Source organism: Microcebus murinus, chromosome 29 (assembly GCF_040939455.1).
Source record: "Microcebus murinus isolate Inina chromosome 29, M.murinus_Inina_mat1.0, whole genome shotgun sequence".
NCBI lineage: Eukaryota > Metazoa > Chordata > Mammalia > Primates > Cheirogaleidae > Microcebus > Microcebus murinus.
In genome coordinates, this window is record NC_134132.1 from 3023896 (window position 1) to 3051766 (window position 27871).

At 48.0% G+C, this 27871-nt stretch overlaps 1 protein-coding gene across 3 annotated transcripts; it reads left to right on the top strand.

Annotated features, from left to right (window-relative positions):
* Positions 1-27181, top strand: C29H4orf54 (chromosome 29 C4orf54 homolog). 3 transcript variants are annotated; one of them, XR_001147202.2, is made up of 4 exons: positions 1-2029; positions 2865-8301; positions 22758-22882; positions 26067-27181. XR_001147202.2 is itself a non-coding variant. In XM_012738405.2 (3 exons), exon 2 carries the CDS (start codon positions 2896-2898, stop codon positions 8266-8268), a length of 5373 nt encoding a protein of 1790 aa, XP_012593859.2. In that variant the 5' UTR covers positions 1-2029; positions 2865-2895; the 3' UTR covers positions 8269-8301; positions 22758-27181. The 3 variants fall into 3 exon arrangements, 2 of the variants coding, with proteins under 2 accessions (XP_012593859.2, XP_075854758.1); XM_012738405.2 differs by having other exon boundaries at positions 22758-27181; XM_075998643.1 differs by having other exon boundaries at positions 1-366; positions 22758-27181.
* Positions 27182-27871: the final 690 nt, after the last annotated feature.

Genomic DNA, 27871 nt, shown 5'->3' on the forward strand with positions numbered 1-27871 from the left:
AAAGGCTACGGCTATCAAATGACTGCAAATAATTTCAACAGAATTGAGAGCATCTGTTTTCATAGTAACGTAGACTGCCCCAGAACATGCCGAGGGTAAGCAGTTTGGGGTTCTTAAGCATCTTATTTTGGCCTATCATTGGGCATTATTATTCCATTTATGAGGTTTCTTCATTTTTCTTTTGAGCCTGTCATATTACAAATTTTTGGCTTTTTTTTTTTATTTTTAAAGAGAATTTGTGGTTCAAATTAAACCCGACCACTTGGAAATTCACTTTATTTGAAAAAGATTTCTCTGCCTATTTTTTCCTACCCTGGCATTCGTCTAGATAGAAAGCAGTAAAGGAGCCACACAGACACTCTGAAGGTGAGTATCTCTTTCAAAACAACCTGCTCTTTTTGCCTCTCGGGGAGCTTGGGCTAGGGCCATGCTCTTTGCAGGACTCTGGAGGTGGATTTGCAGAACTCTGTGTATTAAGCAATTATGTTTTAATCTGCACCCAGGGCATGTGACCTTCCAACTTTGTAGTTCGCCAACTGCAGGGAGAAACTGCTGGGTCGTCATGACAGACAGGGCCATATGAAAAGTGCTGGAAAAATTCCTCCTTAGGCTATAATTGCCGTGATGGGCAGAAACGCTGCCTTCTGTTCAGTGGCGGGGCCGTACGGCTCACAGCGCTTGGGGTGGTGTTCAGGGTTGACTGTCCAAGGCACGGTCAGCCTCAAAGCAAAATTAAAATGGGATGCTGAAAATACTCTGCTTGCCTGAAGGAGCCAAGTATATTTTATTTCATTTTATTTATAGGATCATGATCCTTAACCCCTGAGTACGAAATGTGTACACAGGTTGATTATATGAAAACAAAACAAAACAAATAAACACAGAGTTTATTTGTGTTCATTCAGATAAAATGAAACTGCCGAGTGGATAAGTTGCTCCCTTCTAATTGAGAATCTGGGTGCCCTGAAGAGTATTTGAGCTTGGAAGTCACCAAGACTGGGTATTAATAGCATGATGGTTATGGTCCAAGCTCTGTAGCCAGACTGCCTGCGTTTGAATTCTGCCTCCTAATTTCTTAACATCTCTGCACCTCCCCTTTCCCATCTATTAAATCAGAACAGTAATTCCACCTCATTCATCAAGTTGTTATGAGGATTAAATAAATTGGTATACACGCATTAAAAAGGGTTTCAAGTAGTCCTCGGCACATAGTAAACTCTATATGTCTTAGTTGTGATTATTATTATTATTATTAAGAATCTAAGATTTTTGTGCCAATAAACATAGTTCTCCATAATCAAAAAGTTGATTGCAAATTTAGCAAATTCTCCCTCTCTCTTTCTGGTTCTTTCCTTCTCTTTCTCTTTGTTTCTTTCCTTTTCCTTTTCTCTTTTACCCTCTTCACCTGGAGCTCTGGCTTTATAGCTGCACTGGGATTCTGGATAGTTCCAGTCCTTCTTTACATTGTGTTTTTCATGGCAGTGGCGTGGGCAGAAGGGAGCTGCCGTGGGCTTGCTTCTGTTCAGGGCTGTGCTGTCCACGTCCCAAGTTGAGAAGGTAGATGATCCCGTTGTTAGGGGCTCCCACTCCATACCTATCCACATGCCTGCTTAGAGGAAGGAACATTTTTCTATGTGGGGGTGGCATTCATGTTGGAAAGCGATGGTTGATGATGTTATTTTTGTTCCCACAAATGTGGATGTTTAAAATAGTGCTTTATTCAATCGGCATAAGTGACACATAGACTATGTATAGTGGCGCAATCGGGCCTGGCAGGTGATCAGGGCCACATCGCACCAAAGTCAAGAGTTGTTCTTCCCTGATAGCACCCAGGGACCCTGCTCTGAGGATGGCCAGCACGGCCCCCATCTTGGGCTGCCTGGCAAGTTTTCTTGCACTCCTGAATTATCTCGAATGGATGCACCTCAGAGCTAGCGAACTGGGATTTTGGCTTCGTTTCCTTGGGGCATGCCAGTGGGTCACATTTCTTCTCTGAACCTCCCTCCAAGCTGCACTGTACTCTTGAAGGGTAAGTGGATTCGTCGTTCTTTCCCTCTCTGACTCCGTGCCTTGCCCGCCTGGCATTCCGCCAGCGAACCCGACTCCTGAGGCCCCAGTCAGGCTATATTTAATTCCTGGTTTATTGTCTTCCACGCTTTTCCAAGTTCAGGGAACTTTCTGGAGATTGATTAGGTATTGTAGGGATTTGAAATAGTGTCAATTTTGGCTCCATATGCTCCTTTTTAGTGACGATAATTAAGTTTATTTCAAGTGTTAAGTTTTAGGTCTTGGAAAATTGCCCTTTTATACTTTTAGTCAACACAGTAAGGATTTTAGAAGGCATTCTTCCTATTTTGAAAAAGAGCATGTTTCATAGAGTGTATCTTTGAGGAAAGAAGGATGGAATATTCTATTCCTATGAAAAGTTTTATTACCCAAACTCCTCTGATTTGGCTCTCCAAAGAAAAAGAAATGCATGGATTTTGTGGCAAATATAAAGCTACCATATATGTGCAAGGGAGATTTTTAGATATTTCCGGAGTGTCCTTAGTTGATTTGAAATGCAGTGCAAAATTTGAATTTCAAGAACAAGGGGGGAAAGAGCCCATTTAATCAGAGGCTTGAGACTGAAAGGTGGCAGAGAGGAAAGAATAACTGCGCACTTGCTAGACGCCTCGGTGACAGCTTACACAGAACATTTGGCTGATTCGAATTAGAACCCACATGCCTCCTCCACCCCCAGCCTTCTCTTTTCATCTCTTCGGAGCCTCTTCTCCCTACCCTCGAGTGCGGTTTCGGCATGAGGAGGGAACGGGCACTAAAAATATTTCTGGAATGACGTGACCCTCTGTCGCCCCATCCAGGAAAGGGACCGGGCTTCACAAGAACCAGCACATGCTTTCCTTCCATTTCCGGGAGTCCCGGGGTCGCTCTGCAGATGCTGCTCCGTGCGTGGCCGATGGCATTCAGACTCCCGGCCGGGCAGACGAGCGGGCGGGACAGCTCGGCGGCGGGGCAGTCCCGGCCAGAGCAGCCGCCCCCCGGCCCGCGGCCCCCTCCGCCGCTGCCCCGGCCCCCGGGCTCGCTGCCTGCCCGCCGCCGGGGCTGAGGACCTGGCAGGCGGTGGCGGCGGTGACAGCGGCGTCTGCAGCCTCAGGGCCAGTCCGGGCACGTGGGGTCCTGCTTCGGGCCACTCTGCAGCCCCTCCGGGGCCAGAGCGGGGCGCGGGACAGCCCCAGCGCTCACCACTGCCTGCTCCTGTCGCTCAAGGCCGGGAGAGGGCTCCGCATGGAAGGCGCCGCTGCCGCGCGGAGCTCGCAGGCCAGGCTGCTGGAAGTGGAAGCCGGGCCGAGCCGAGCTCCAGACGGCCGGGAGCCCCGGCAGCAGCTGCGGCCGCCGCCCGAGCCGCCGGCCACCTCCCCGCCAGAGGCCGAGTGCGCGGAGATGGGCGCCTCGGCTGGAGGCCAGGCCCCGAGCCCCCGGACCCTGAAACGCACCCCGGGGCCCTGCCCCGGGCATCGGAGTGCCCCCGGGAGCCCCGAGGAGAACGCCCAGGAGGAACCGAGCGGACGAGCTCGCAAGGCTCCAAGCCCCCGGCGCGATCCTGCCTCCTGCGAGCCCTGCAGACCCCAGCTCTCCGCCACCGGTGAGGGTGGCAGCTTCTCATCTTCCTCCTCCTCCTCCTCCTCCCCCGTGGACAAAGGAGAAGAGAACGGCCTTTCCCAAATGGAAGATTCCACCGCCTCGACTGGGGCTCTGGCCACCTCCTCGTCATCCTTAGGCTTTGAGAGCGAAAGCGGTGAGAGCCAGGGGTGCCAGCCCGGGGGAGGAGGAGGAGGGGGAAGATCGGGAGTGGGGGGAGGAGGGGCGGGGGGAGGAGGGGAAGGAGAAGGCACAGAGTGCAGGGACATCATTGCCAAGTCCCAGGGCAGCAGGGACCCCCCCAAAGCACGAGAGGCTCACTACATCACCACCCATGAGATCCAGCTGAGCGAGGCGGAGCAGGACACGGATTTCGACGTGGGGCTGGCCTCGCGCTGGGATTTTGAGGACAACAACGTGATCTACTCGTTCGTGGACTATGCTTCCTTCGGTGGCAGCGACGAGACCCCAGGGGAGGTCACCACCCTGACAGAAGAGGACGACGACAACAGCGGCTACCTCAGCACCACCCCCAGCACGCACGCCACCCGGACGCCCAGCCCCAGCAGCAGCGACCTGGCCCGGCCGGACGCAGAGCGCAGCGGTCGCGACACCAGCAGCACCGAAGTGGGCAGCGGCCCCTCCGCCGGCGGCCCCACGCCCCCGCCCGCCGCGCCTGGCACGGCCCTCCTGCGCGAGCCCGGGTCCCCGGGGGCGGCTTCAGGGACAGCCGCGGCGGGCAGCTGTGGGAGTGCAGCAGGCCAGATCCTCCTATCAATCAAGCCGGCTTCCCGGGCTATAAATGAGCCTAGCAACGTGCGTGCAAAGCAAAACATTACTGACGCTGCCAAGCATGAAGGCGACATGAGCCTCCGCGTCTCCACAGCTGCCGAACACAAGTCCAGTTCACTGAAGCGAAACCCGGCTGCAGCCGTGGCTCTGGAACATGCAAAGAAATTCATCGCCGTCCCTGCTCGCCTGCACACCCGGTGCGGGGCGGTCCGGGCGAAGGAGCTCGCGGACTACTCCAGCGGGGCCTCCAGCGCCGTGAGCGAGCTGGACGACGCGGACAAGGAGGTGCGTAACCTGACCTCGCGGGCCTTCCGCAGCCTCGCCTACCCCTACTTTGAGGCTCTGAACATCAGCTCGCGGGAGTCCTCCGCCACGCTCTCCGAGGTGGGCTTCGGGCGCTGGTCCACCTTCCTGGACCTAAAATGCGGGGGCGTGGGCGCGCGCGTGGAGCAGAGCCTGCTCAGGGGCAGCGCCGCCTCGGTGGCCGCCGGGCTCAGGAAGGGCGGCGGGGCCAGGGCGGCCGCAGACCAGCTCTACATCCAGGCCAAGAGGTCCCAGACCAAGGCCCTGGAGTTCGTGGTCAGCAAAGTCGAGGGGGAGATCAAACACGTGGAGACGCCCTTGTGCTTCCAGAAGCAGGTGCAGACGGGCGCCCGCGTCGTCACCCTGCTCGAGCCCCTGAACCTCCGCAGTGACAGCAAAGCCAGCGCCGCCACCGGGCCTTGCGGGGCCGCCAAGGGCTCCAGCAAGGGGCCGGGCTCGGTGTACACGGACGACGGCTCGGAGGCCTCCGAGGGCAGCAAGCCCGGCTCCCGGGCCGACGGCCCCCAGAAGTCCAGGTTCGCTTCCAGTCTGCTCAAAAATGTCATCTCCAAGAAGATGCAGCGGGAGCACGAGTTCAAAATGGAGAGGGGAGAGGTCACCGACACGTCCCACCGCAACCTGCCCGGCGCCCCCAGGGACGCCGAGGGCCCTGCCGGGGCGGAGAGGCCGCGGGAGCGCGGGCTGCAGCGACAGGGCTCCCGCCACTCGGACGCGGGCTCGGAGTGCGCGGCGGGCAGCGTGGCGGGCAGCGTGGCGGGCAGCGCGGCGGGCAGCGCCGCGGACGCGGGCGGGGACGGGTCTCGGTCCCCCGTGTTCAAAGCCAGCACCCCGCGGGAGGGCAGCGCGGGCTCGGGCCGGAGTCTGGCCGAGGGACACACAGAAGTGTGCGAGATCAAAAAGAGCGCCTCCGAGACGGTCAAGGGCATCTTCCTGCGCAGCCAGAACAGCGCCTTCCGCTCCTGGAAGGACAAGGAGGCGGAGAAGCGCGACGGGCGCGCGGGCGGCGGGCGGCTGAAGCTCCCCAAAGGGGCCGACTGGCGGGCGGACCTCGGGGAGATCTCCGCCAGCAAGCCCACCATCATGTCGCGCCTGTTTGTCCCCAACATCCAGCACGCGCCCAGAGACAAGCAGCCGGGGAAGCAGGCCACCAAGTACCCTGCTGCCCAGGCCACGTCCACGGCCGTGATCAGGCCCAAGGCCCCCGAGATCAAGATCCGGCTGGGGAGCGTGCAGCAGCCGAGCTCGGACTTCAACATTGCCAAGCTGCTCACGCCCAGGCTGGCCGGCGGCGGCGCCTCCAACCTCTTCAAGACCGTTGAGGACAACAGCAGGGCACAGCAGAAACTCTTCCGCGGGGACAACCTGGAGAAAGTGCCGCATTTCCAAGTGAGAGACGTCAGGGACAAGTCCAAGGCGCAAGGCCCTCTGCACCAGGTGAGAGACGTCAGGAAGCTCATCAAAGGGTCGGGGGACAGCAGTGACAAGGGCAGTGTTACTCCGGAGCAGGGGCTGGCAGGGCCCACCCCCCGGCAGCTGGCCGCTGCAGCTGGCGGGTCGGGATCCCTGTCCCCCTTGGTGATTACGTGCCAGGCCGTGGTGAACCCGAGGGAGGACGGCGCGGACCGGGAGCCGCGGGACGGCACGGGCAAGAGCAGCAGCAGCAGCGCCTTGAGCCCGTCCTCCCCGGAAGGGACGGTCCTGGTGCACAGGGCGTCTGGCAGGCTGCCCGTGGCCACCATCGCCCCCAACAAGCCCGAGCAGGGCTCATACTTGCCGGTGCTCAAGATCGTCTCCAAGGCTTCTGCCCAGAAGACCCCAGAGAAGCTCAAGGACGAGGAGGGCGGGGAGGACGGGAAGGCCCCCAGGCCCGCCCGCAACGCCCTGGAGAAGCTCACGGCCGCCGTGCGCTCCATGGAAGAGCTGTACAGCTTCGGCCGCAACGAGTGGAAGCGCAAGGGCGACGCTCTGCCCACGGTGGCGGACAGCCACGTGCTGTCGCTCATCGCCAGCGAGGAGAGGGACGCGGGCGTGGGTGCGGAGGGAGACCACGACAAGCCGGCCAAGCGGCTGGGGGACGTGGCGGAGCGGGGCACGGGACGCAAAGGCGAGGTGCTGCTGCGAGGTGCCCCGCCGGAGCGTCTGCAGCGGAGAAACTCCAACCCCAGCGCTGACAGCGTGTCCGCCCGGGCCGCCGCCTTCGAGAGCCTCGCCCGGCAGCGGCCGCGGTCGCTCTATATCCCCCCGGCCCACAAGGACGCGGAGAGGACCCAGCCCCTGCAGCCGCTGCAGCCCCTGCCCCCGCTCCCCGGCAGCCGGAGCGTGTTCACCGTGAGCGCCAGCAGCACCCAGAAAACGGGGGGCGTCGCCGGCAAGTTCCCACAAGGGTCCTCTCCAGAGAGTCCTTCGGCGGCCCAGGGCGTCAAATCGCAGGGACTCCGGTCCCTCAGGATCTCTCCGGCCACCCAGGCACCTCCTGATGAGGTGGCCAGCAGGAAAAGTGGCGGCAGTTTGGAGAAGAGCAACAGCGACTGCGAGCATTACCTGGCCATGCCCCTGAAAGGAAGCTCTGCCGCAGGGGCGCCCCCGGGCCGGCCGGGGGCTGCGAGGGAGGGCGCCCCCGCCGCCTCGGCCGCCACCCTCTGCAGCTTGCCGCCCCTGAGCGCCCGCAGTCAGGTCCCCAGCAGCCCCAGAGGCTCTCAGGTGGGCGGCGCCAGCCGGCCCCTGTGGCGCACGAAAGCCGACCCCCCGCGGGAGGCAGCGGCCGCCGCCACAGGGCCGCAGAGCCCCGAGCGCGCCCCCGCCGCCCTCTACCGCCAGCAGCCGCTGCCCTTCGCCCTGCAGGGCGCCCCGCCGCAGGTGCTGTGCCTCTCGCCGCCCGGCATGCCGGCGCCCGCCCCCGCAGGCCCGGCCGCGGCCCCCGCAGACCCCTTCCTGCAGCCGCAGCCCCCGCAGACGCAGCGCAAGATGCTGCTGGACGTGGCGACCGGCCAGTACTACCTGGTGGACACGCCGGTGCAGCCCCTCACGCGGAGACTGTTCGACCCCGAGACCGGGCAGTACGTGGACGTGCCCGTGACCCCCCAGCAGCAGGCCGTGCCTCCCGTGCCCTTCCCCGTGCCCCCCGTGGCCCTGAGTCCCGGGGCCTACGGACCCACCTACATGATCTACCCGGGCTTTCTGCCCACCGTGCTGCCCGCCAACGCCCTGCAGCCCGCGCCGGCCGCCCGCGCCGGGGCCGGCGAGCTGTCCCCGGTGGCGGCGGAGCCCCCCCGCGGAGAGGCCGCTGCGGCCTTCACGGAGGCCCCGTACTTCGTGGCTTCCGGTCAGTCTCCGGCCTCCTCTTCCTCCGCAGCCCCAGTGGCCGCGCCCCAGCTCGTGGGGGCCAAGGGCTTCGCCCAGCTGCACGGCAAGCCTGTCATCAGCATCACCTCGCAGCCGCTGGGCCCGCGGCTCATCGCGCCCCCGTCCTTCGACGGCACCACCATGAGCTTCGTGGTGGAGCACAGATGACTGACGGGCGCCCGGGAGAAGCGAGCAGCGCCGGTAAGTGACTTGTTCCTGGTAACCAGGCTTAAGAGAGTAAGGACAGTCCTGTCCCTGAAGTGGGAGACTTACGGCAGACGAGGATGGTTCTAGAAACGGGCAGTCTGGAAGGCTAGAACAAACCCGGTCCATTTATGAAGGAGCTGGTTTTCCTGCCAGACTTCCTCCTGTCCACGCTGGTCAGTGCCACAGCCGGCCCCTCCCTGCACCTTTCCACGTTGCCTGGGAGGCAGGCGAGCCTGGGCCCGGCCCTCCGCGTTGCTGGGGCCGGCAGGGCGGGCACGCGGCCACCCGGCCTGGTTTCCTGGGGCGAGCCCCGCTCTGTGCTCCCGGCCTGGTTTCCTGGGGCGAGCCCCGCTCTGCGCTCCTGGCAGCGCCGGCGACAGAAGGCACCGAACGTCCTGGGAGGTCACTGGACACCCCTTTAATCTGTTTGGGCCCCAGGAGTAACGAGAGTCGAAGACAGGTTTTCTAGAATCTGCAGAAATGCTTCTTCCCTCTCTTCCTCTTGAAATTGCTTATACAAAGGGACTGTGTTTTTTAAACTATCGTTTTCCACTTTCCAGTTGATTGGAACGATTTTCTTAGGGCGAGTCTGAGGTCCTCAGTGTGTCTTTCACGCGCACACGCGAGTGTGATCTCCAGGAGACGCGAGGTGAGGGCGGAGCTGGGCTTCTCCTTGAGCGCAGTTGCCCTGTTTCTTCCAGCTCCTTCCGGCTGAGTCCTTTAAGCTTCACTGCCAACCACCCAAGGCACTCATTTTCATATCTGTTTTCTCTTTTTTCCAAAAAGGATCAACTTCCACACTTATTGCTATGTAAAGGGGATGAGAGAAAATAGATCGCTGCCACCTAGGGCAATGCAAAGCCACACACAGGAGTCCCTGCTGTAAACACAGCCCGTGGAACTCGATAGGAAGAGCGAACTTGGCCTGTTCAAACCAGGACATTTCAGGTCAAACTTGCAAGACGGGGCAAAGACACCCTCTGATGGGAGTGCAAAGGTGGCAGAACAGTGGGGACAAACTTGCCCCTCGTGCTCTTGTTCTCTTCATACTAGGAAGGGTGAGATCATAAATGCTTCTAGGACTTTCACTTCTTGGTCAGATCATATACTGAACCAAAAAAAAGGACTAGAAGAGAAACCCTACTTATACTTCTATAATAGAAATAAGCCATTTCTCTCTTCCCTGATTTAACTGAAAAGGAACAGAGGAACATTGTTGCTTTGCACAATAAAAGAGCCATCCTTTAGGAATTAGGATCAGTGGATTATAAACTTACACAGATTTGTCACCAGCAGTGTGATCTTCAGCATGAAAAACTATAGCATTCATGTGTTGTCTCTAGTGGGGACAATAATATCTATCCCTCAGCTTGTAACTGAATGTCAGATGATTTAACAGCATATTGAAAGCTATAAAACCTTTTTCAAATTAGGGGATTGTTCCTAAATATTATTACATTCATTCTCCTGTAAGACAATATTAGTCACTGTCCAAAACTCCTCGGGTCTTTCTCTAAGAACTCAGGTGAAAGCCTAAGTCTCGTTTTAGCTGCAATCTAGAAATAGATTCTTTGAACTCTTCTTGAACTCTTCTCCAGGAGTCTGCACCAGGCCCTGTGTGATGATCCCAAATAAAGAGGGGAGGGAGGAAATTAAAGATAAATAATGGATGTTTTCTTTGGTATAGAAACAAAGAAAACATTCAATTTGCATGGGAAGGAGAGTCAGAATGAGAGAACCAGTTTTGCAAAAGGAAGAGTAGGCCGTAGGCAAAAGTGTTTTAATTTCCTGGACAGGTGGCATGTTTACCTAGGGCTATTTTAGGCTGGCTAATCCTGCGAGGCCTTTGTGCAGGCTGTGGAGGTGCAGGGGCGAGGGGAAGGGAGGACAGGGGGGAGGAGGGAGGACCGGGGCACACACTTGCTCAGCGTCCGCTTAGCAGCTGCTTTTGGCCTTTCTCCTGCCAGCTCGGAGTCTGCAGAGACTAGACTTGGAGTTGCTTCCACCAGACACAGGCATCAGAGAGTTTAGTGTTTGAGACTTCAGTAGTGATTTTTGAAAATTTTTCCCATTTTGAAAGCACAACCTTTATTTTAGTGAACAATCCTAAAGATACACAGAAAAAAGATAGATAGGCAAAAGCTGGTTTCTTGATTTAAGAAGAATAGTCTTAAATAGGAACTAAATGTTAGCTTTTTGGGTGCAGGCAAAAACTGACTTAGCCAAACTCAAATAATGAATTAAAATCCTTCAAAATTTACCTTCCTGAAAGTTCTATACCACTTCCCAAAGAAAAGTCAAATAGATTTTTGAAAAGTGTGTAGCATCCCTTTTCCTTGTGTGAAAAGTTCCTTAAACACTTAAGACATTTCAAAAACCCAGCTGATGCTATTTGAGTGGTCAGTAGGAGAAATCTCGAGAGGTGGCTTCGGTTCGATTTTTCCTTTGAAAATCAGACTTATGGAAGAGATTTGTGTTTTTGAGGTGGAGTAGGGTTGTATGTCTCCCTTTCAACTGAGAAGTTGTGTAAATGATTTGATGCAACCACGATATTTCACAGAGAAGAAAACTGGGACTTAGACAGAAATGGTTTTGCTGGGATCCTCAGAAAGGAGAGGGCCAGGACCTGCGGAGGTGGCTCAGAACTCCTGGCCACACCGTGCTCCCCGCAGACCCCTCTTTGTGTTCCTTAGCAGGATGCGTGGATTGAAGGAAGGATGGCAGAGGAGGTGCAGTGGTCCCTGCACTGGCGAGGACATCTGGGATCTCCCTGGTGACATTTGGCATTGACTGTCTGTGTTTTCATTTGCCTCTCTGAGCGTTTGTAAAGTGAATGTTGGGACCAAGTGCTCCAATTCTCTCATTCATTCAACAAACGTGAATGACTTGTCTGCACTCTACCAGCTCCTGTGTGCTCTTCTGTGCAGCTGCAAACCCCCATGTGACCCGGCACAGTCCCACATGGCAGGAGCCTGCCCCTCCCCCCGACCCCCCCCCCCCAAGGAGGAGACAGACCTGTACAGACTCAGCTGCAAGCCCAGTGTTCAAGAACCCTCGTAACCTTTAAGATGCCTTCCGGCTCAAATAATAAGTATTTCATCCTCTATTTTTAGCACCACGTTGCAACAGGGAGCTTTGCTTTTTTTCCTCCCTGTGTTAAGCATAACCAGCTGCTGGTATCTTTCTGATTATTCTATTATGAATTTTCCTTTATTTATTTCTGATTTTATAGGAGGATTTTTCTTCTCTTCGTCCTGTGATCAATACTCCAGTATTTCTCAAACTTTTCCATGCCACACCCTATCGAAAAAGATAATTGATACTATTGTTTATTTGATTATTATTTGGTAATGCCAGCGCACGTTGTGATAAATAGACAAAGCTGGTCACCACCGGGCAGCCGGTAGTGCAAACGCCAGGCGGCCACAGAGTGACCCGGTTACAACACTTCAGGGTGCTGGGCACGCAAAACTTCACCACTTTCTCTCTCTTTTCTTTTTGTTAGGTATTTTGTGTGTGTGTAGTTTGGTTTTGCAAATCTCTTCTCTGTGGGATCTTTGTCAACTTTTTGATGCGATAATTTTTGTTTTAGTTTTCTGCCGTTTGAGGCATGTGGCTGTATTTTCCTTTCCCTGACATTCTCTTTCCTGCTTTCTCCTGCCCACCCACTTAGATGTTATATTTTGGTTTTAAAATTATAATTGAGACTTAATACCAAATACCATTTACTAAAGCATAGACATAAAATAAATATGGAATATTAATTTAAAAAAACCTTTAGTTGGCACCATGCCTGTTAATAGTGGGTACCAGCGTCAGAGTATTGCAATTGTGTTGTTTCGTTTGAATGTCCTTTTTTTTCCTGTAAGACTTCGTTTCTGCATTTCTCAGTGTGCTTCATGTTGCTCCTACATTGTTGATCTTTCTTTTCTGTCCTCAGAGTTATTTCTAACCCCCTAATAGAGCCCCACACACCAGCAATTGCAGTAGAAAGAGAAAGGGCTGGATTCAGGGAAAGCTATTTTTGTAAGAGTGTTCTAAAGGGGCCCTAGACCAGTACTTAGGGCATCAAACCCAGCCCCCTTGTGTTAAAATTGCAAGAGGAAATTGGGGCTCAGAGAGGTCAAGTGACCCTTCTTGAGCCACAGTTTCCCTTCAGGGCAGAGCTGGGACTCAGAACGTAAACACTGCACGCCTGGTCCAGGCTGGAGCGCAGTGGCGGTGCAAACGCATGTTCTTCCTGCTGTCTGTTTCTGCTTCTCTCTTTCACCCTAAGGCCACTTTTCTTTGATGGTCTCACTTCCTGGTGCCTGTCCCACCAGGCCCTGTTTTTCTCCCTTGCCATTTGAGAATGCATTTTCTGTTCTTTGCAATGTTTTGGTTTTTTCCCATTTATTCTTCCTTGTGGTTTCTCACTACCCACTCTCTGCAACTCGATTTAATTCAGTGCACATGCCTGGCTCCGTCCCTTCTCCTCACTTCTTTTGTAGTTTTTTGTTTTTTTTTTCCATCACAGACTGGACAGCTTAAGGGGCAGGCCTAGGTGGGTGCTGCCAGCTCCCTCACCTGAACACTGAAAGCTCTGTGCAGCCCTGGCAGGTCGCCAGAGGGACGGGACTCTGGCTGTCCTCCCTGTCTTCGGCCAACGCAGGCTGGCTAGCTGGGCTGCAGGCTGCAAGGTCGACATTTCGTTTGCAGTTCACTCCATAATTCCTTACCCAAATCGATTAGTTTATTTCTAATCCCTCCCTACTTGGTTGCAGCTTCCTTCCCAATTCCTATATATAGCTGCTGTTTTATTTTATTATCTTCTTAATGTCTTTTTTGCCTTTTCTCTTCCCCCTTTCCCTTTTATTGGATCATAGCTTTCCTTGAGCTTCCTATTTTGTGCCTTTCTCTACAGGTAATTCTATTGCCTGTATATTTTCTTCCCTTCCCTCTCTAAAATTAATAAGACATGAAAAGTCATAGCTAATGCGTATTTATCATTTAGTATATACCAACACTTAACATGATGCCATTGGATTCTTAAAACAAGTAGGTACTATTTTTAACCCCTATTTGACAAAGGAAAAAAATAACTTATCCCAGGTCAACGGTCATGGAAATCTAGTGGCCCCTGCTCTTGTAGATGGCCCCATTCGTCCACTTCTCTTACTCTCCGCCTTCCGGTCTGAGTGCGGTTGTGAGCTGTGCCCCTCCCCTTGTCTGCACTCTGTGTCAGGTCTGTCTTACAGCCTGCTTCTCCAGAATGTTCCAGCCATTGCGTTTTGCTTCTTGGCCGCGTTGTGCTGATAAAGGATTGATGATGTGAAACATTAATGTCCTCGTGGAGGGGAGGGAGAGGACATAGGTGGAGTTTGACTGATTACTCTGCTGCTTAGTTTTCTAACTTCAGTTTCATTCAAGGGAACATAGAAGTCCCATGGAAGAGGAGATAGAATTTCCTAGCCATTTCACTGCTCTGTGTGTGTGTGTGTGCGTGTGTGCACGCATGTGTGTTGTGGGTTCAGGGGAAAGGCAGGGAAAGGGAATAAGTTAAGAAGTTGATCCTGAATCTGGCGATTCAGCATATGCTAAGCCTCTACGTATGTTTTTCTTTTGATTAAAAAAATTAGCTTTCTTTAGAACATTTTATGCCCCCAAAAGAAACCTGAGCCAGTTTCAGATCTTCTAGGGCGGAGGCTCCTGGTGGCGGGGCCGTGTCTTGTGTGCAAGGAGGGCAGGCGTGCGGCGGGTCGCCTGGGACGCCGGCGGGCGGGCGGGAGCATCCCAGCTGAAGCGCAGCCGGGTGGCTGTCACTGAAGCACAAGTGCAGGCGATGTGAGGTCCGGCAGCCCGGCAGCCCGGCTCCAAGTTTAACACTGTCCAGTGCCAGTCTAGGCCAGCGACTTGCTCTTGCTGGGACTGTGTCCTCATCTGCAAATCAGACACATCTGATTTGTGCACACCGTTTAGGGCTCGTTGTAGGCATTCAGCCTCCCTTGGAGACCAGACCTCATAGATGCCTTGGAATCCCGATGGTCTCAGGCGTCTCATCAGAGAAGAAAATCAGCCCTCACCCTGCGGACCCCCCAGGCAGAGTCAGGGGACCAGCCCAGGACTGTGCTGTTCCCCCAAACTGGAGCCCGAGCCCACAGCCCTGCAGTCCCCCATGCGCTGGCTGGCCCCCTGCAGGGCAGGCCAGAGGCTGGACGTCAGGGCAGCCTGCCATCCCCGGGGCCTTCTAGAATGTTCGCAGCTCTGGCATGGCTTGCCAGCTGCGTGTGGTGACTTTCCTGTCTGACTGGGCCTGCGTGGAGAAGGAAAATCTGGCCCAGCGTCCCCCCTGACCTCTGTCACGTGCTCTGCTCCAAAAATCCTGGGAAGTCACCCAGCCCAACTCCCCGGAGACAGCGCAGTCACCCCGTCATCTTTACTGATTCTTCACGATCCGCTGTGCCACAGTGACAGTTTGCGAGGCCTCTGATAGGTTATACTGGCAATTTTTATTCTTTAGTAGGAATTGGACCGACTTTATTATTTTCAAGATTTCAAACAAGCTTCCTTCGAAGTTAACGTAAACAGAAGGAATATTCCGTGACAATCCAAAAGGGCAATATCTGGACGATCAATCCCTAAATATGATAATAATAGATTGTATAACCTCTCTCTCCCCACCCCCATCTTCTCACTCTGCACAAGGAGACTTTGCAAACCTTGCCTTACGATATGATTCAGCCAGAGTTGTCAAATCCCTGGTTATCCACACTGAAATTATTCTTGTTAGTCTCCTATTTTCTCTTTCTCTTCTTATAATTAAAATTTCTTTTCCTGTTGCTGCTCTGTATGTCCTAAAATAGAAAACCTTAAATTTAGCAAATGGGAGGTCTCTAAACCCACAATAGTCCGTTTCATTCTGAAGTTCATTTATTTCTCAATATAAAATACAAAGCAATACAATAAACATGAAGTATGTCCATTTGAGCTATAAAACCAGATTATTCTTATAGACTTTTTTTCCTTAAACATGTATTTCAGTAGGTGTGTTTCTAGATGACAGAATTTAAATATCCCCTGCCTCACTACTCTGATTTTATATAATTGGTTAGGTAGCTGTTAATAGATACTCCTTGGATACTTTTCTCACATAAGTCTTCTTAATCCCTAACAAATATTACCTGTAGGCTACTGTATTTATGTCTTCATAATATTATGTTCAAGTATCAACTGCCAAATGTTAAAACAAAAGTTCTTTAAGCAAAGTTCTAGTATATCAATACTATATACTATTGCTATCTAAAGATAGAAAGAAATAGCTGATTTTTAGTAAGCTTTTGGACATGTTAATGCTGTCTTAAAATGGATTTAACTAAGTTATAGGTTGTAACCAGTATATCTCATTTTAAACAAAATGCACAGTGTGAAATTCCACATAATTTAGGCAGTGATCATTTGCTTTACAAGAATTCTCAGTATAGAGTTTACTCATTTAATTCGATTACTAATTCATGCTAAATTGCAAATGTTTCCATTTAAATATCACTTCTTCATGCTGATTTTAAGAACATATCTATTATAGTGTTTTATGTCTGCTATGAATGATTTCAGTGAAACTAAACATTTAACTCCAAAACCATTTTTGAATCGTTGATTAGATTTGATTTGGGTTCCACTCTGGGCATTTCTTAAAGTTATGTAATGTTTAGTAGGTTCAGAAACACATTTGTCAAACATATTTTTTTTTTTTTTTTTTTTTTTTTTTTTTTTTTCCCAAGTTCCACCTTGTTTATTTTTTTTTTTTTTTTTTTTTTTAATTTTTTTTTTATTTTGGCATATTATGGGGGTACAGATTTTAAGGTTTCAATAAATGCCCATTCCCCCCCTCCCCCCAAAAGTCTGAGTCTCCATCATGACCATCCCCCAGATGGTGCACATCTCACTCACTATGTATGTATATACCCGCCCCCCTCCCCCCTCCCACCTGCCCAATACCCTATTACTGTAGCACCTATGTGTCTACTTAGGTGCTACTCAGTTAATACCAGTTTGCTGGAGAATATATCTGGTGCTTGTTTTTCCATTCTTGGGATACTTCACTTAGTAGTATGGGTTCCAGCTCTAACCAGGAAAATATAAGGTGTGCTATATCACCATTGTTTCTTAGAGCTGAATAGTACTCCATGGTGGACATATACCACATTTTATTAATCCATTCTTTGATTGATGGGCACTTGGGCTGTTTCCACAGCCTTGCAATTATGAATTGTGCTGCTATAAACATTCGAGTGCAGGTGTCTTTTTTGTAGAGTGTCACTGGATCATTTGGGTAGATGCCCAGCAATGGGATTGCTGGATCAAATGGTAGATTCACTTGTATCGCTTTAAGGTATCTCCATATTGCTTTCCACAGAGGTTGAACTAGTTTGCAGTCCCACCAGCAGTGTAGGAGTGTTCCTCTCTCTCCGCAACCACGCCAGCATTTATTGTTTGGAGATTTTTTGATAAAGGCCATTCTCACTGGGGTTAAGTGATATCTCATTGTGGTTTTGATTTGCATTTCCCTGATGATTAGAGATGTTGAGCATTTCTTCATATGTTTGTTGGCCATTCTTCTGTCTTCTTTAGAAAAATTTCTGTTCAAGTCCTTTGCCCACTTTTTAATGGGGTTATTTGATTTTTTCTTCCTAATTTTCGTGAGTTCTAAGTATATTCTAGTTATCAGTCCCTTATCGGATGCATAGGATGCAAAAATTTTCTCCCATTCTGTAGGCTGTCTGTTTACTTTCATGACTATTTCTTTGGCTGTGCAGAAGCTTTGTAGTTTGATCATGTCCCATTTATTTATTTTTGTTGCTGCTGTGATTGCCTTTGGGGACTTCTTCATAAACTCTTTGCCCAGGCCGATGTCTAGGAGAGTGTTTCCAACTTTTTCCTCTAGAGTTCTAATAGTTTCATATCTTAGGTTTAAGTCTGTTATCCAGCGTGAGTTGGTTTTTGTGAGAGGTGAAAGGTGTGGGTCCTGTTTTAGCCTTCTACAGGTGGCTATCCAGTTTTCCCAGCACCATTTATTGAAGAGGGATTCTTTTCCCCAGCGTATGTTTTTGTCTGCTTTGTCAAAGATGAGATGGCTATATGAGGATGGTTTTATATCAGGATTCTCACATCTGTTCCACTGGTCAATATTCCTGTTTTTGTGCCAATACCATATTGTTTTAATTACTACAGCTTTGTAGTATAGTTTGATATCTGGCATATTAATGCCTCCCATTTTGTTTTTGTTGCCTAGAATTGCTCTTGATATTCGGGGTCTTCTTTGGTTCCATACGAAGCGTAAAAGTATTTTTTCTATATCTGTGAAGAATGCTGATGGGATTTTAATAGGTATTGCATTGAATCTGTAGATCAGTTTGGGTAGTATAGACATTTTGATGATATTGAGTCTGCCAATCCACGAGCATGGTATGGATTTCCATCTGTTTACATCCTCTGCTATTTCCTTCCTCAGTGTTTCATAGTTCTCCCTGTAGAGATCTTTTACCTCTTTGGTTAAATATATTCCTAGGTACTTTAATTTCTTTGTTGCTATTGTGAAGGGAATTGAGTCTTTGATTTGGTTCTCAATTAGATTGTTGTTGGCGTATATGAATGCCTCTGATTTCTGTGTATTGATTTTGTATCCTGAGACTTTACTAAATTCATTGATCAGTTCCAGGAGTTTCTTGGTTGAATCCTTGGGGTTTTCTAGATACAATATCATATCATCAGCAAACAGTGAAAGTTTGATCTCTTCTGCCCCTATTTGGATACCTTTGATTCCATTTTCCTGTCTGATTGCTGTAGCCAAGACTTCCAGCACTATGTTAAACAGAAGTGGAGATAGTGGGCAGCCTTGTCTGGTTCCAGTTCTAAGTGGGAATGATTTCAATCTTTCCCCATTCAGTATGATGTTGGCTATGGGTCTGTCATATATGGCTTGTATCATTTTTAGGTATGTCCCTTCTATGCCTATTTTCTTAAGTGTTCGTATCATGAAAGGGTGTTGAATTTTGTCAAAAGCTTTTTCTGCATCTATTGAAAGGATCATGTGATCTTTGTTTTTACTTCTGTTTATGTGGTGAATTGCATTTATAGATTTACGTATGTTGAACCATCCCTGCATCCCTGGGATGAAGCCCACTTGGTCGTGGTGGATTATTTTTTTGATAAGTGTCTGTATTCGGTTAGCTAAGATTTTGTTGAAAATTTTTGCATCTATATTCATTAGGGATATTGGTCTGTAGTTTTCTTTTTTTGTTGCATCCTTTCCTGGTTTTGGTATCAGGGTAATATTCGCTTCATAAAAGGTGTCGGGGAGGTTTCCGTTCTTCTCAATGTTGTGGAATAGTTTCTGCAAGATAGGTACTAGTTCTTCTTTGTAAGTATGGTAAAATTCAGGTGTGAAGCCATCTGGACCGGGACTTTTCTTTTTAGGGAGATTTTTAATTGCTGTTTCTATTTCAGCTGTTGAGATTGGTCTGTTCAGGGAATCTATTTCTTCCTGGTTGAGCCTAGGGAGGCTGTGTGTTTCTAGAAATTTGTCCATTTCCTCCACATTTTCCAGTTTGTGTGCATAAAGATTTTTGTAGTATTCATAAATTGTATCTTGTATCTCTTTGGGATCAGTTGTGATATCTCCTTTTTTATTCCTGATGGAGCTTATTAGAGATTTCTCTTTTCTGCTTTTCGTTAGCTTAGCCAACGGCGTGTCAATCTTGTTTATTTTTTCAAAGAACCAACTTTTTGTTTTATTAATCTCCTGAATAGCTTTCCTGTTTTCAATTTCGTTTAGTTCTGATTTGATCTTGTTGATTTCACTTCTTCTGCTGGGTTTGGGGTTGGTCTGTTCTTCTTTTTCCAGCTCTTTGAGTCGTTTCATTAGATTGTCTATTTGTGATCTTCTTGCCTTTTGGTTATAGGCATTTATGGAGATAAACTTTCCTCTCAGAACTGCTTTAGCTGTGTCCCAGAGGAGTTGATAACTTGTCTCTCCATTGTCGTTTTCTTCATAGAAGTTTTTTATTTCCGTCTTGATTTCTTCATTTACGAAGTAATCATTTAGTAGGAGGTTGTTTAATTTCCACGTTTTTGTGTAGAAATGTGAGTTTCTGTTAGGGTTGATTTCTAGTTTTATTCCACTGTGATCTGAGAAGGTACATGGTATGATTTCTATTTTTTTAAATTTCTTGAGATTTTCTTTGTGTCCTAGGATATGGTCAATCTTAGAGAATGTCCCGTGAGCTGATGAGAAGAACGTATATTCAGTGGATTTTGGGTAGAATGTTCTGTAGATGTCTGTCAGACCCAATTGTTCTAGAGTTTTGTTTAAGTCCATTATTTCTTTATTAATTTTCTGTTTGGAGGATCTGTCTCGTGCCGTCAGTGGGGTGTTGAAATCCCCGGCGATTATGGAGTTGCTATTAATCCATTTGCTTAGCTCCAGTAAGGTTTGCTTTATGAATCTGGGTGCACCTAAGTTGGGTGCATATATATTTAAAATTGTTATCTCTTCTTGTTGGACTGTGCCCTTCACCATTATATAATGACCCTCTTTGTCTTTTACTACTTTTGTTGGTTTAAAAACTAAATCGTCTGAAATTAGAACTGCCACACCAGCCTTCTTTTGGCTTCTGTTTGCTTGGAATATTGATCTCCACCCTTTTATTTTTAGTCTATGTGCATCCTTGCAGGTTAAATGTGTTTCCTGAAGACAGCATATACTTGGCCTGTATTTTCTTATCCATTCAGCCAGCCTATGTCTCTTGAGTGGAGAGTTTAAGCCATTCACATTTATTGAGAGAACTGATAGGTAAGGTAGATTACTGATCATTCTGTTGGGTTGGATGTTGTTGCTATGATTTGTGTCTTGAGCCATTGTAATATCTGGCCTTTAATATCTTTGGGTTTTGGTTGTTTTTATATCCGTGGATTATTATTATGATGTTCCGTGCATAACGCTGTTTTAAGTACTTCTTGTAGGGCTGGTCTTGTCTTGGTGAATTCTCTGAGCCTTTGCTTGTCTGCGAATGTTTTTATTTCTCCTTCATATATGAAGCTTAGTTTTGCAGGGAATAATATTCTAGGCTGGGCATTGTTTTGTTTCAAAAGAGTGAGAATGGGGCCCCAGTCTCTCCTTGCTTGTAAAGTCTCATTAGAGAAGTCTGATGTTATTCGAATTGGCTTTCCCTTGTATGTCACTTGCTTCTTTTGTCTTACAGCTCTTAGAAGGGCCTCTTTAGTTGATACTTTGGTCAGTCTGATGACTGCATGACGTGACGTCTTCCTGTTTGCATTGAATCTCCCAGGGGTCCTCTGGGCTTCTTGAACTTGTATATCGAGATTTTGAGCAAGACCTGGGAAATTTTCCTCTATTATATCTTCAAAAAGCTTGTCCAGCCCTTGAGTGCTGTCTTCCTCCCCTTCGGCTAAACCTATGACCCTCACGTTAGGTTTTTTCACATAATCCCACAGCTCTTGTAGACTTTGATCTTTTCTCTTGTTTCTCTGCTGTATTTCTGTGACTGATTTATTTAATTGGAAGGTGTTATCTTCAAGCTCTGAGATTCTTTCTTCTGCTTGATCCACCCTGTTCTTGAGACTTTCCACAGTATTTTGTAGTTCTCTGAGTTGATTCTTCATCTCCAGGACTTCGGTTAAAGTTTTCTTCACTGTGTCAATCTCTTTGTTGAACCTTTGTTCCATTTCTTGGAGGTTTTTTGTGTTTTCTTGGTGTTGGTTATTGAGTTGTTGTTGCAGCTGGGTGAGTGTTCTTATGATCCACATACGAAATTCCTTTTCTGTCATATCGGTTGCCTGATTTTGGTCGGTGTCCGTTTCTAGGGGGCTGGTGCTCCTCCTTGGGGGTGTGTTTTCCGTTTGGTTCTTCATATTTCCTGAGTTCTTTCGCTGATTTCTTCCCATGTCGATCAGTTGTTGTTTCTTTCCTTAGGTTATTGTTTGGGTATTCACACACCTTGTTTAGTTTCTGAGGCGTTAGGTGGTGCCTGTGGGTGAAATTGGACCACTCCCTGTATATTGAGTCAGTGGGTGCCGTGGAAAGGCTGTGCAAGATGCTGTCCCTGTCAGTAGGTGGCGTTTGCTTGGAGGAACAGGCTATGGTGTTGATTTTGAGTCCTGTTATCAGCTCTCGTTCTGGGCGGAGCTGGGTTGGGTAAGCCTGCCCTCAGGCCGTTAGCAGGGGTCAAAGTTCTGTTCTCTGCTGTCAGGGCGGGGCTGGAATGGTCCCGCTCAGCCAGAAAGTCTGGGTGTGGGGGTGGGGCTGTCTGAGACCCACAGTCTGCAGCAGGCCTCGCTTCTTTCCACCCTCCCCAACTCCGCAGCTACTCCTGAGCCTCTGCCAGCAGGCCAGACCACAAGCCACCAGGCCTCCCCGGACTGTGATGCCGGCGGGGAGGTTCCCTGCACAGGAACGCCACCTGGGTTGGGCGCACAGCCTCCTCCTGGGACGCCGTTCCGCCCGATCCGCCCCTGGAGGCACACAGACCTCAGTAGGCTGTTCACGTATAATCCTTCTGTGCCCCGGGCAATGCTAGCCCTCGGTGCAGGGGATCTGGTCTGCAGGTCCGACCTCTGGGTCCCAGAGTTCAAACTGTATTCCCACCAGGGAGAGGGTTTCCGGTCCTAATTCACCCACAGGGAGCCCAAGCTGGGTCTATGTCTCTCAGCCTCTGAGTCGGCACCGTTTTCCTGGGAACAAGGTGCCAGCAGCACCTGGGAGGGCGGGCGGGGTCCCAAACGGGAAGGTCCCGTTCCCTGGAGGTGCCTCCGGCTGGTGGCTGTATTGTCTCTCTGGGCAGCCGCGGGTAGGGTCGGCGGAGGGGGGGAGGAGGCAATATGGCGCCTGCCGCGCGGCTCGGGTCCGTGCACACGGAGGTGCCCGGAGGAAGTTAGGAACCTGGTGCCACGTCTGTTACAGGCTCACCGTTGGCAGGCGGCGGCAGTCTCTGGGCTGATGTCCGCAGGTCTCTCCACCCGCTGGGGAGCCCACCAGCAGTCCCGAATGCAGGGGAGGGGAAATAGCAAATCCACCTACCCTTGCCGCTGGTCTCCGGGCTGCTCCGGTGGTCTCAGCCTCCAGTTCTCCTCCGCAGCCTCCTCCCGTGGAGTCTCCCGGGGTCTCAGGTACCCCTCCTTCCGGCCCTTGTCCGCTGTATGCTCGTCTTCTTGCTTCTTTTCTCTAGTTTCTGCTAGAATCGGTCTTTTCTGCAGAGACCCTCTGTCTGGCGGTGTTATTCGTCCGCCATCTTGCTCCATATTCTCTCAAACATATTTTAAAACATGAACTTCACCATTAATATTGACATTAGCCAAATAGTTAAATAAAATATATTTTGACATTTTTCTTGCCTCTTTAAAAGTGAGATTTGCTTTTAGAACTAACATTCTTTTCTTTGACTATTTTTTTTTTATAGGAGCAAGACAAGATGGACTATTCTCGTTCAATCTGAAAGTTGCATTGTAACAGCACTAAGAATTCATCTGAAAAACTTCTTCCACATGTGTTATTCTTAATTTTTGCTTCTTATAAACCAAGTGTGTAAGTTTCCATTTTCCTAAACAACCCTCTTGAGGCAGTTTCTGTTATTTTAATTTTACTAGCTTGATTGAATGGTTGCGTTTTTCCCCTGTAAAACGATTTCTTTTTATACTTTAATACAGGATATACTTTCTATTCACCTCCTTCCCTCCTGCACTTGTGACTAGGCAAACAATCCCTTTGTTCACATGGTTCAATTAAAACATACAACACAATGGGATTGTTTCTGTTGTAAACCAAGCCAGCAACTCAATAATTTGGATCACAAATCTCCTTATAGATCCTTACACTGTCTCAAGACTAGCTGGCAGAGTTGTAGCACATATTTAGGTGTTAAATATGATGGTTCTGCTCTTTGAATCACATGCCAGCCAGGCCTAGTTATTTTCTTGGTTGTTCTTTACATGTTCTTTTATTTGGTGTGGCATGATGTGATCGTGAAATCACAAATGTGATTGTGAAAAGCAGTGGTTTTAACATTTGTACTTTGTTTTATTTTTCCCATCTGTGCGATGTCATGACATTATCTGTTGCCTTAAAATAGAATGGCTTAAAGTACGGGCCAGCTAGAGATTGCTTTTAAAATTAAGTTTTGAGTCTCAAAAAGATATAAAATATCTATTTCCCTTTAAGAATCCAACCTTTGTTGTGAGTGTAAACCGTTTTTTTCTTGAATGATTCCCCCCATAGCTGCATACTCTTGTCTCTCACGGATTGTTTGGAGTCCAAAGAATGACTTGTTGGGGGGCAGAGAATCGAATGTGCCTCTGATTCACACCAGCCCTAGACTAGCCACCCCAAAAGCAGCAACCTCAAATTACAGCACTTGCTTCTTAGGAGGCAGGTTTTAAGAGATGTTGAGAATCCAAATCATGGAATCTTTCATCAACATCCAGTGCTGTCTCGGCTGTAACCCAATTCTGAAGGCTATTTGAGTGAGTGTTCACAGTTGATTGGACAGTAAATATTTAGCTTATTATAATTAATAAGTATGTCAATATATACTCCGCAGAGTTTACATTGAAATATTAATATTTCTTAACTAATTTTTAAAGGAATAATCTGAAAGTTCTCCCAGGCTTGTAAAATAATCTCCTTTTATTTACTTATTTGCTAAAGTATTTTGATAATTTTTAAAGACCCTTATTTTAATTTTAATGGCCATCGATATTTGGACTGTGCTTAAAATTGCCTCTTGGAACCACTGAATTTCATGCTACTCATGACAGAAGGTGTGAGTACAAAATTATAAGATGATTTTTGTATGATTTGTATGTTACTATTTTGTAATTGTGTTTCTCATCTCAGACTTTTTAGAAAAAACTCAGCTTCACTTTAGGGTCTTCCTTAAAGGGATCTTACTCTAAAAACAAAAAAGAACTTTTCTTGGGTAAAGGGAAAGGTTTGAGGCAGAAATAGCCAGCTTTGGTCCTAGTTCAATTGCTCATTAGGTCCATGAGCTATGAATTGAAGCTATAGCCTTTATGAGACATGAAACATGAAACCTGGTCTCTGCATAAAGAAAAGACGCCCTTGTGCCATATTCAGGAAAATTATTATTTGTTTCTTTATCAGGGAGGTCTTCTTACCCAGGTAAATCAGTCGGTCCACCCAGAACTTAATTTCTCACCACCAGGGAATAAATCTTACAGCATCAACACTTCCTCATGTTCGGGAGAGACTGGCTGAGTTTAAGGTCACTTAACATTAAAATGAGAAAGTAGAATCCATTTTAAAGATCTCAGACTTTTAATACTGAGAGTAGCACCCTAAAATCTCAAGTATTTGAATACACCTGGTGAAACATACATACAATTTAGGTGGATGGTACCCAAACCAGTAAGACTGGTATAAAACCATATGTGACTTTTAGGAAAGCCCAGTGGCCATGCTGCTTGGTCAGTGCTTGCCAGCTCTTCAAAAGGACACCCCTAGTCCCCTAGAAGGTGCCATAGAGTTGAGGGTTTGGGGGCCCATACCCTGTCGATCAATATTTATCCCCAGCGGATCTGAGCTTGAAATTCTCACGTTGAGGGAAACTAGGACAGAAACTAGGAGAGAAAGGAGAACTTCTCATTTGCTGATTCTGTCCAAGAGGCTACACCCTCTGGGAAGTTGCCAAGGACATAGTGAATGTCCACGTGGTTACAAATGTAAGTTTAAAATAATGTTCTACGAATATCATATTATTTATTAATAATTTTATGGTTCTCTATTTCGCCAAACCATGTTAAGCTGCTAGGCCGTTTACTACCTCAAGTGACAGGGAAAGGACATTTTCCCAGGCACCAGGTCAATCTCAAGCCTCATTTTCACTGTTTTGTCATTTCCTGAGGTTGTGTGGATATTTAAATGAAGTGATATGCCCTTCCTTTTCCAACCAGAGTGGAATCATACAAGAGTCTATGAAGCCTTCTGACCCATAAAACTGTCATCCTAACAATGTCCCTTTAGCTACTGAGCTACCCTGTTGTGCTTTATGTCTGCGGTCCCCATCCCCTGGGCCGCTGATGGGTGCCAGTCTGTGGCCAGTTAGGAACCGGCCGCATGGCGGGAGATGAGCGGCTGCCGGGAGTGAAGCTGCCAAGCTTCATTGGTATTTACAGCCGCTGCCCATCTCTCACCTTCCCTCCCCCAGTCAGCGGAAACGTTGTCTTCCATGAAACCAGTCCCCGGTGCCAAAAAGGTTGGGGACCGCTGCTTTATGTACATAAAGTCATTAATAAAGCATTTCCTAAGAGCTCCTTGAGCTTGAATCTGATCAGCATTGCAGGATCTCGTGTTTGCGATTTCCTCTCGGGGTTACGTGTGGTTCAGTTGTCCGGAAGAACCACAGGGCATTGTGTGCAGAGATCTTAACCCATATCTTCTTTTTCCTTCTAGGTAAAATGTCATGTTTGAAATATGCCCCATTTGAATTGTTTCTGGAAAACTGAACACATTTGTAACCAGTATGAAAATTTAATTCACCAGGATGTATGTTTTTGAAAGCACTCACTGAAATTGCCCTCAGGATTAGATAGGAATGACTGAGCTTGTAGACTCTCTGTATGTCAGTTTATCGCTAAAACAAATTAACTTGGACATGTTTATAATAAATGTCAACTATTAACATTTATTTCAAACCCCTCTTCCTATCACTAGAAAATATCTGGTGATATAAATTCTTTTTTCTTATTTTCAGATTTGACATTATCATCCTTGCCTCTTAAAAAGATACATTTTGTTTTCATACTTCATAGAAATCAAAGTCTGTGTTTGCTGCAAATCGAATGCTCACGCTGCCTGGAGTAATATTAATACTTTGGACTGCAGGACAGTATTGATTCCTAAGTAGAGTGACTATAATCTCATGATAAGTATGTATATGTGCATGGGAAAACACATTCAATGGTAGTATTTGTGTTTAAAAACTATCATGGTATACATTTTCTTATGTGGTGCTCGAGGAGTTTCATTCTACAGTTTACAAGGTGTAGGTTTGCACCCCAAATTCTCAGGGTATGCTATTTTACCCAAATACTTGAATGAAAAAGGTGCCCTGTATTTTATCAGTACTGTTGAGGGGAAATATTGTGTGTAAGTTTGTTCGAGAAAACTACTTATAAAAATCAAAATCATAAACTATGTTAGGCTTTTACATAATTTCTAAGGAGAAATATATAGAAATAAGATATATATTTTCAAGAGACTACTTATATATTCTTAACTAATTTCTGGGTCCTAAATAGACCTCACAGGTGCATAATATCATTAATAAAGCATGTAGCACTCGCTAATTGGTGCCTTGAACTTGAATCTAATAGGAATTGCAGACTCTGGTCCTCTGGAGAAAAAGCGTGTCCATCTGTGGCACGTGTGAGTACAAAGCCCAGGGGAAAGTTCTAGAAATTGGACTCCTTTGTATGCCCCATGTCTCAGAAGAGAACTGAACATTCACAGCGACGTTTGTAAGCTGTTAACTTTCAGTGTTTCACGTTGCAACTAGAGCACATTATTAGATGTCTTCCTGTTTAATTCATAATGGTGCAGAATAAAACACACACATCTGATTTGATTTCTTTTTCTTTTTTTAAGTTTCATAATTGCTTTTTACAAGCTTGTGTGAATGGCGAAAAGTCCTTCCCAGGGCTTCCTAAATTACCTACCACACCTGTCTCCATAGCAGGTGGTCCTTTCTCTTTCTCCCCCCTTTGAAGATGTTTCTGTATTTACATATAAGTCATGTTATTGTGCAGTAAAACCACGGTGGTTGAGAAGAATGTGCAGGCTGTAGAAGTTATGTTCGAACTGAGGAGAGTAACTGCGTGATAAATAGTGAAGGACATTGGAAAAAAGCCGGTGGCAAATGGAAAGAACGTGGAATTTTAAATGGCACTCAATGTAGAAATCTTGTTTGAAAAGTTCCTATCTGAGATCTGGTGTGATTCAATTATAGAATGCAGTGTGAGCTTGGCCAAGGGGACTTTGAGCCCAGCCCAGCAGCTCTGAGAATTGCATTTTCAGTGTATTGCATATGGAGAAAGCTACTTAGACAATGATTCTGTGAGACTAGGCCTACTTACCTGAAATTGCCAGCATTTGTAAATGATTGTGCAATCTTGTGTAATGGTCTTTTATTTTGAATGTTTTGAAAAAAAATGTTTTGTTGTTGTTTTTTTTTTTTTCCAGTAAAAGTAACTGCAAAGAAAACATGCATTGTTTGTCTTTATTTTAACTCAAAAAGCAAGCTTTGGATATTTTCATTTTCTTCTAGCTTAAATCCCTTACTTAACTAAAATAGTAACATTGTAGATTTGTCCCTGTACCCAGAGTGTTTCAACTGGCCAACCTACAGAGTCCCACCCAAGCTCACCTTGCTATGTCGCACTGGGAGGGGCACCCACCAATGTGCGAGACGCTCGACTCACCAAAGGGCAACACAGACCACCTGGTCTCAGTGGTCCCTGAGGGCCCACGCCGAGCTGCAGGAAAATAATGTCCCTCTCA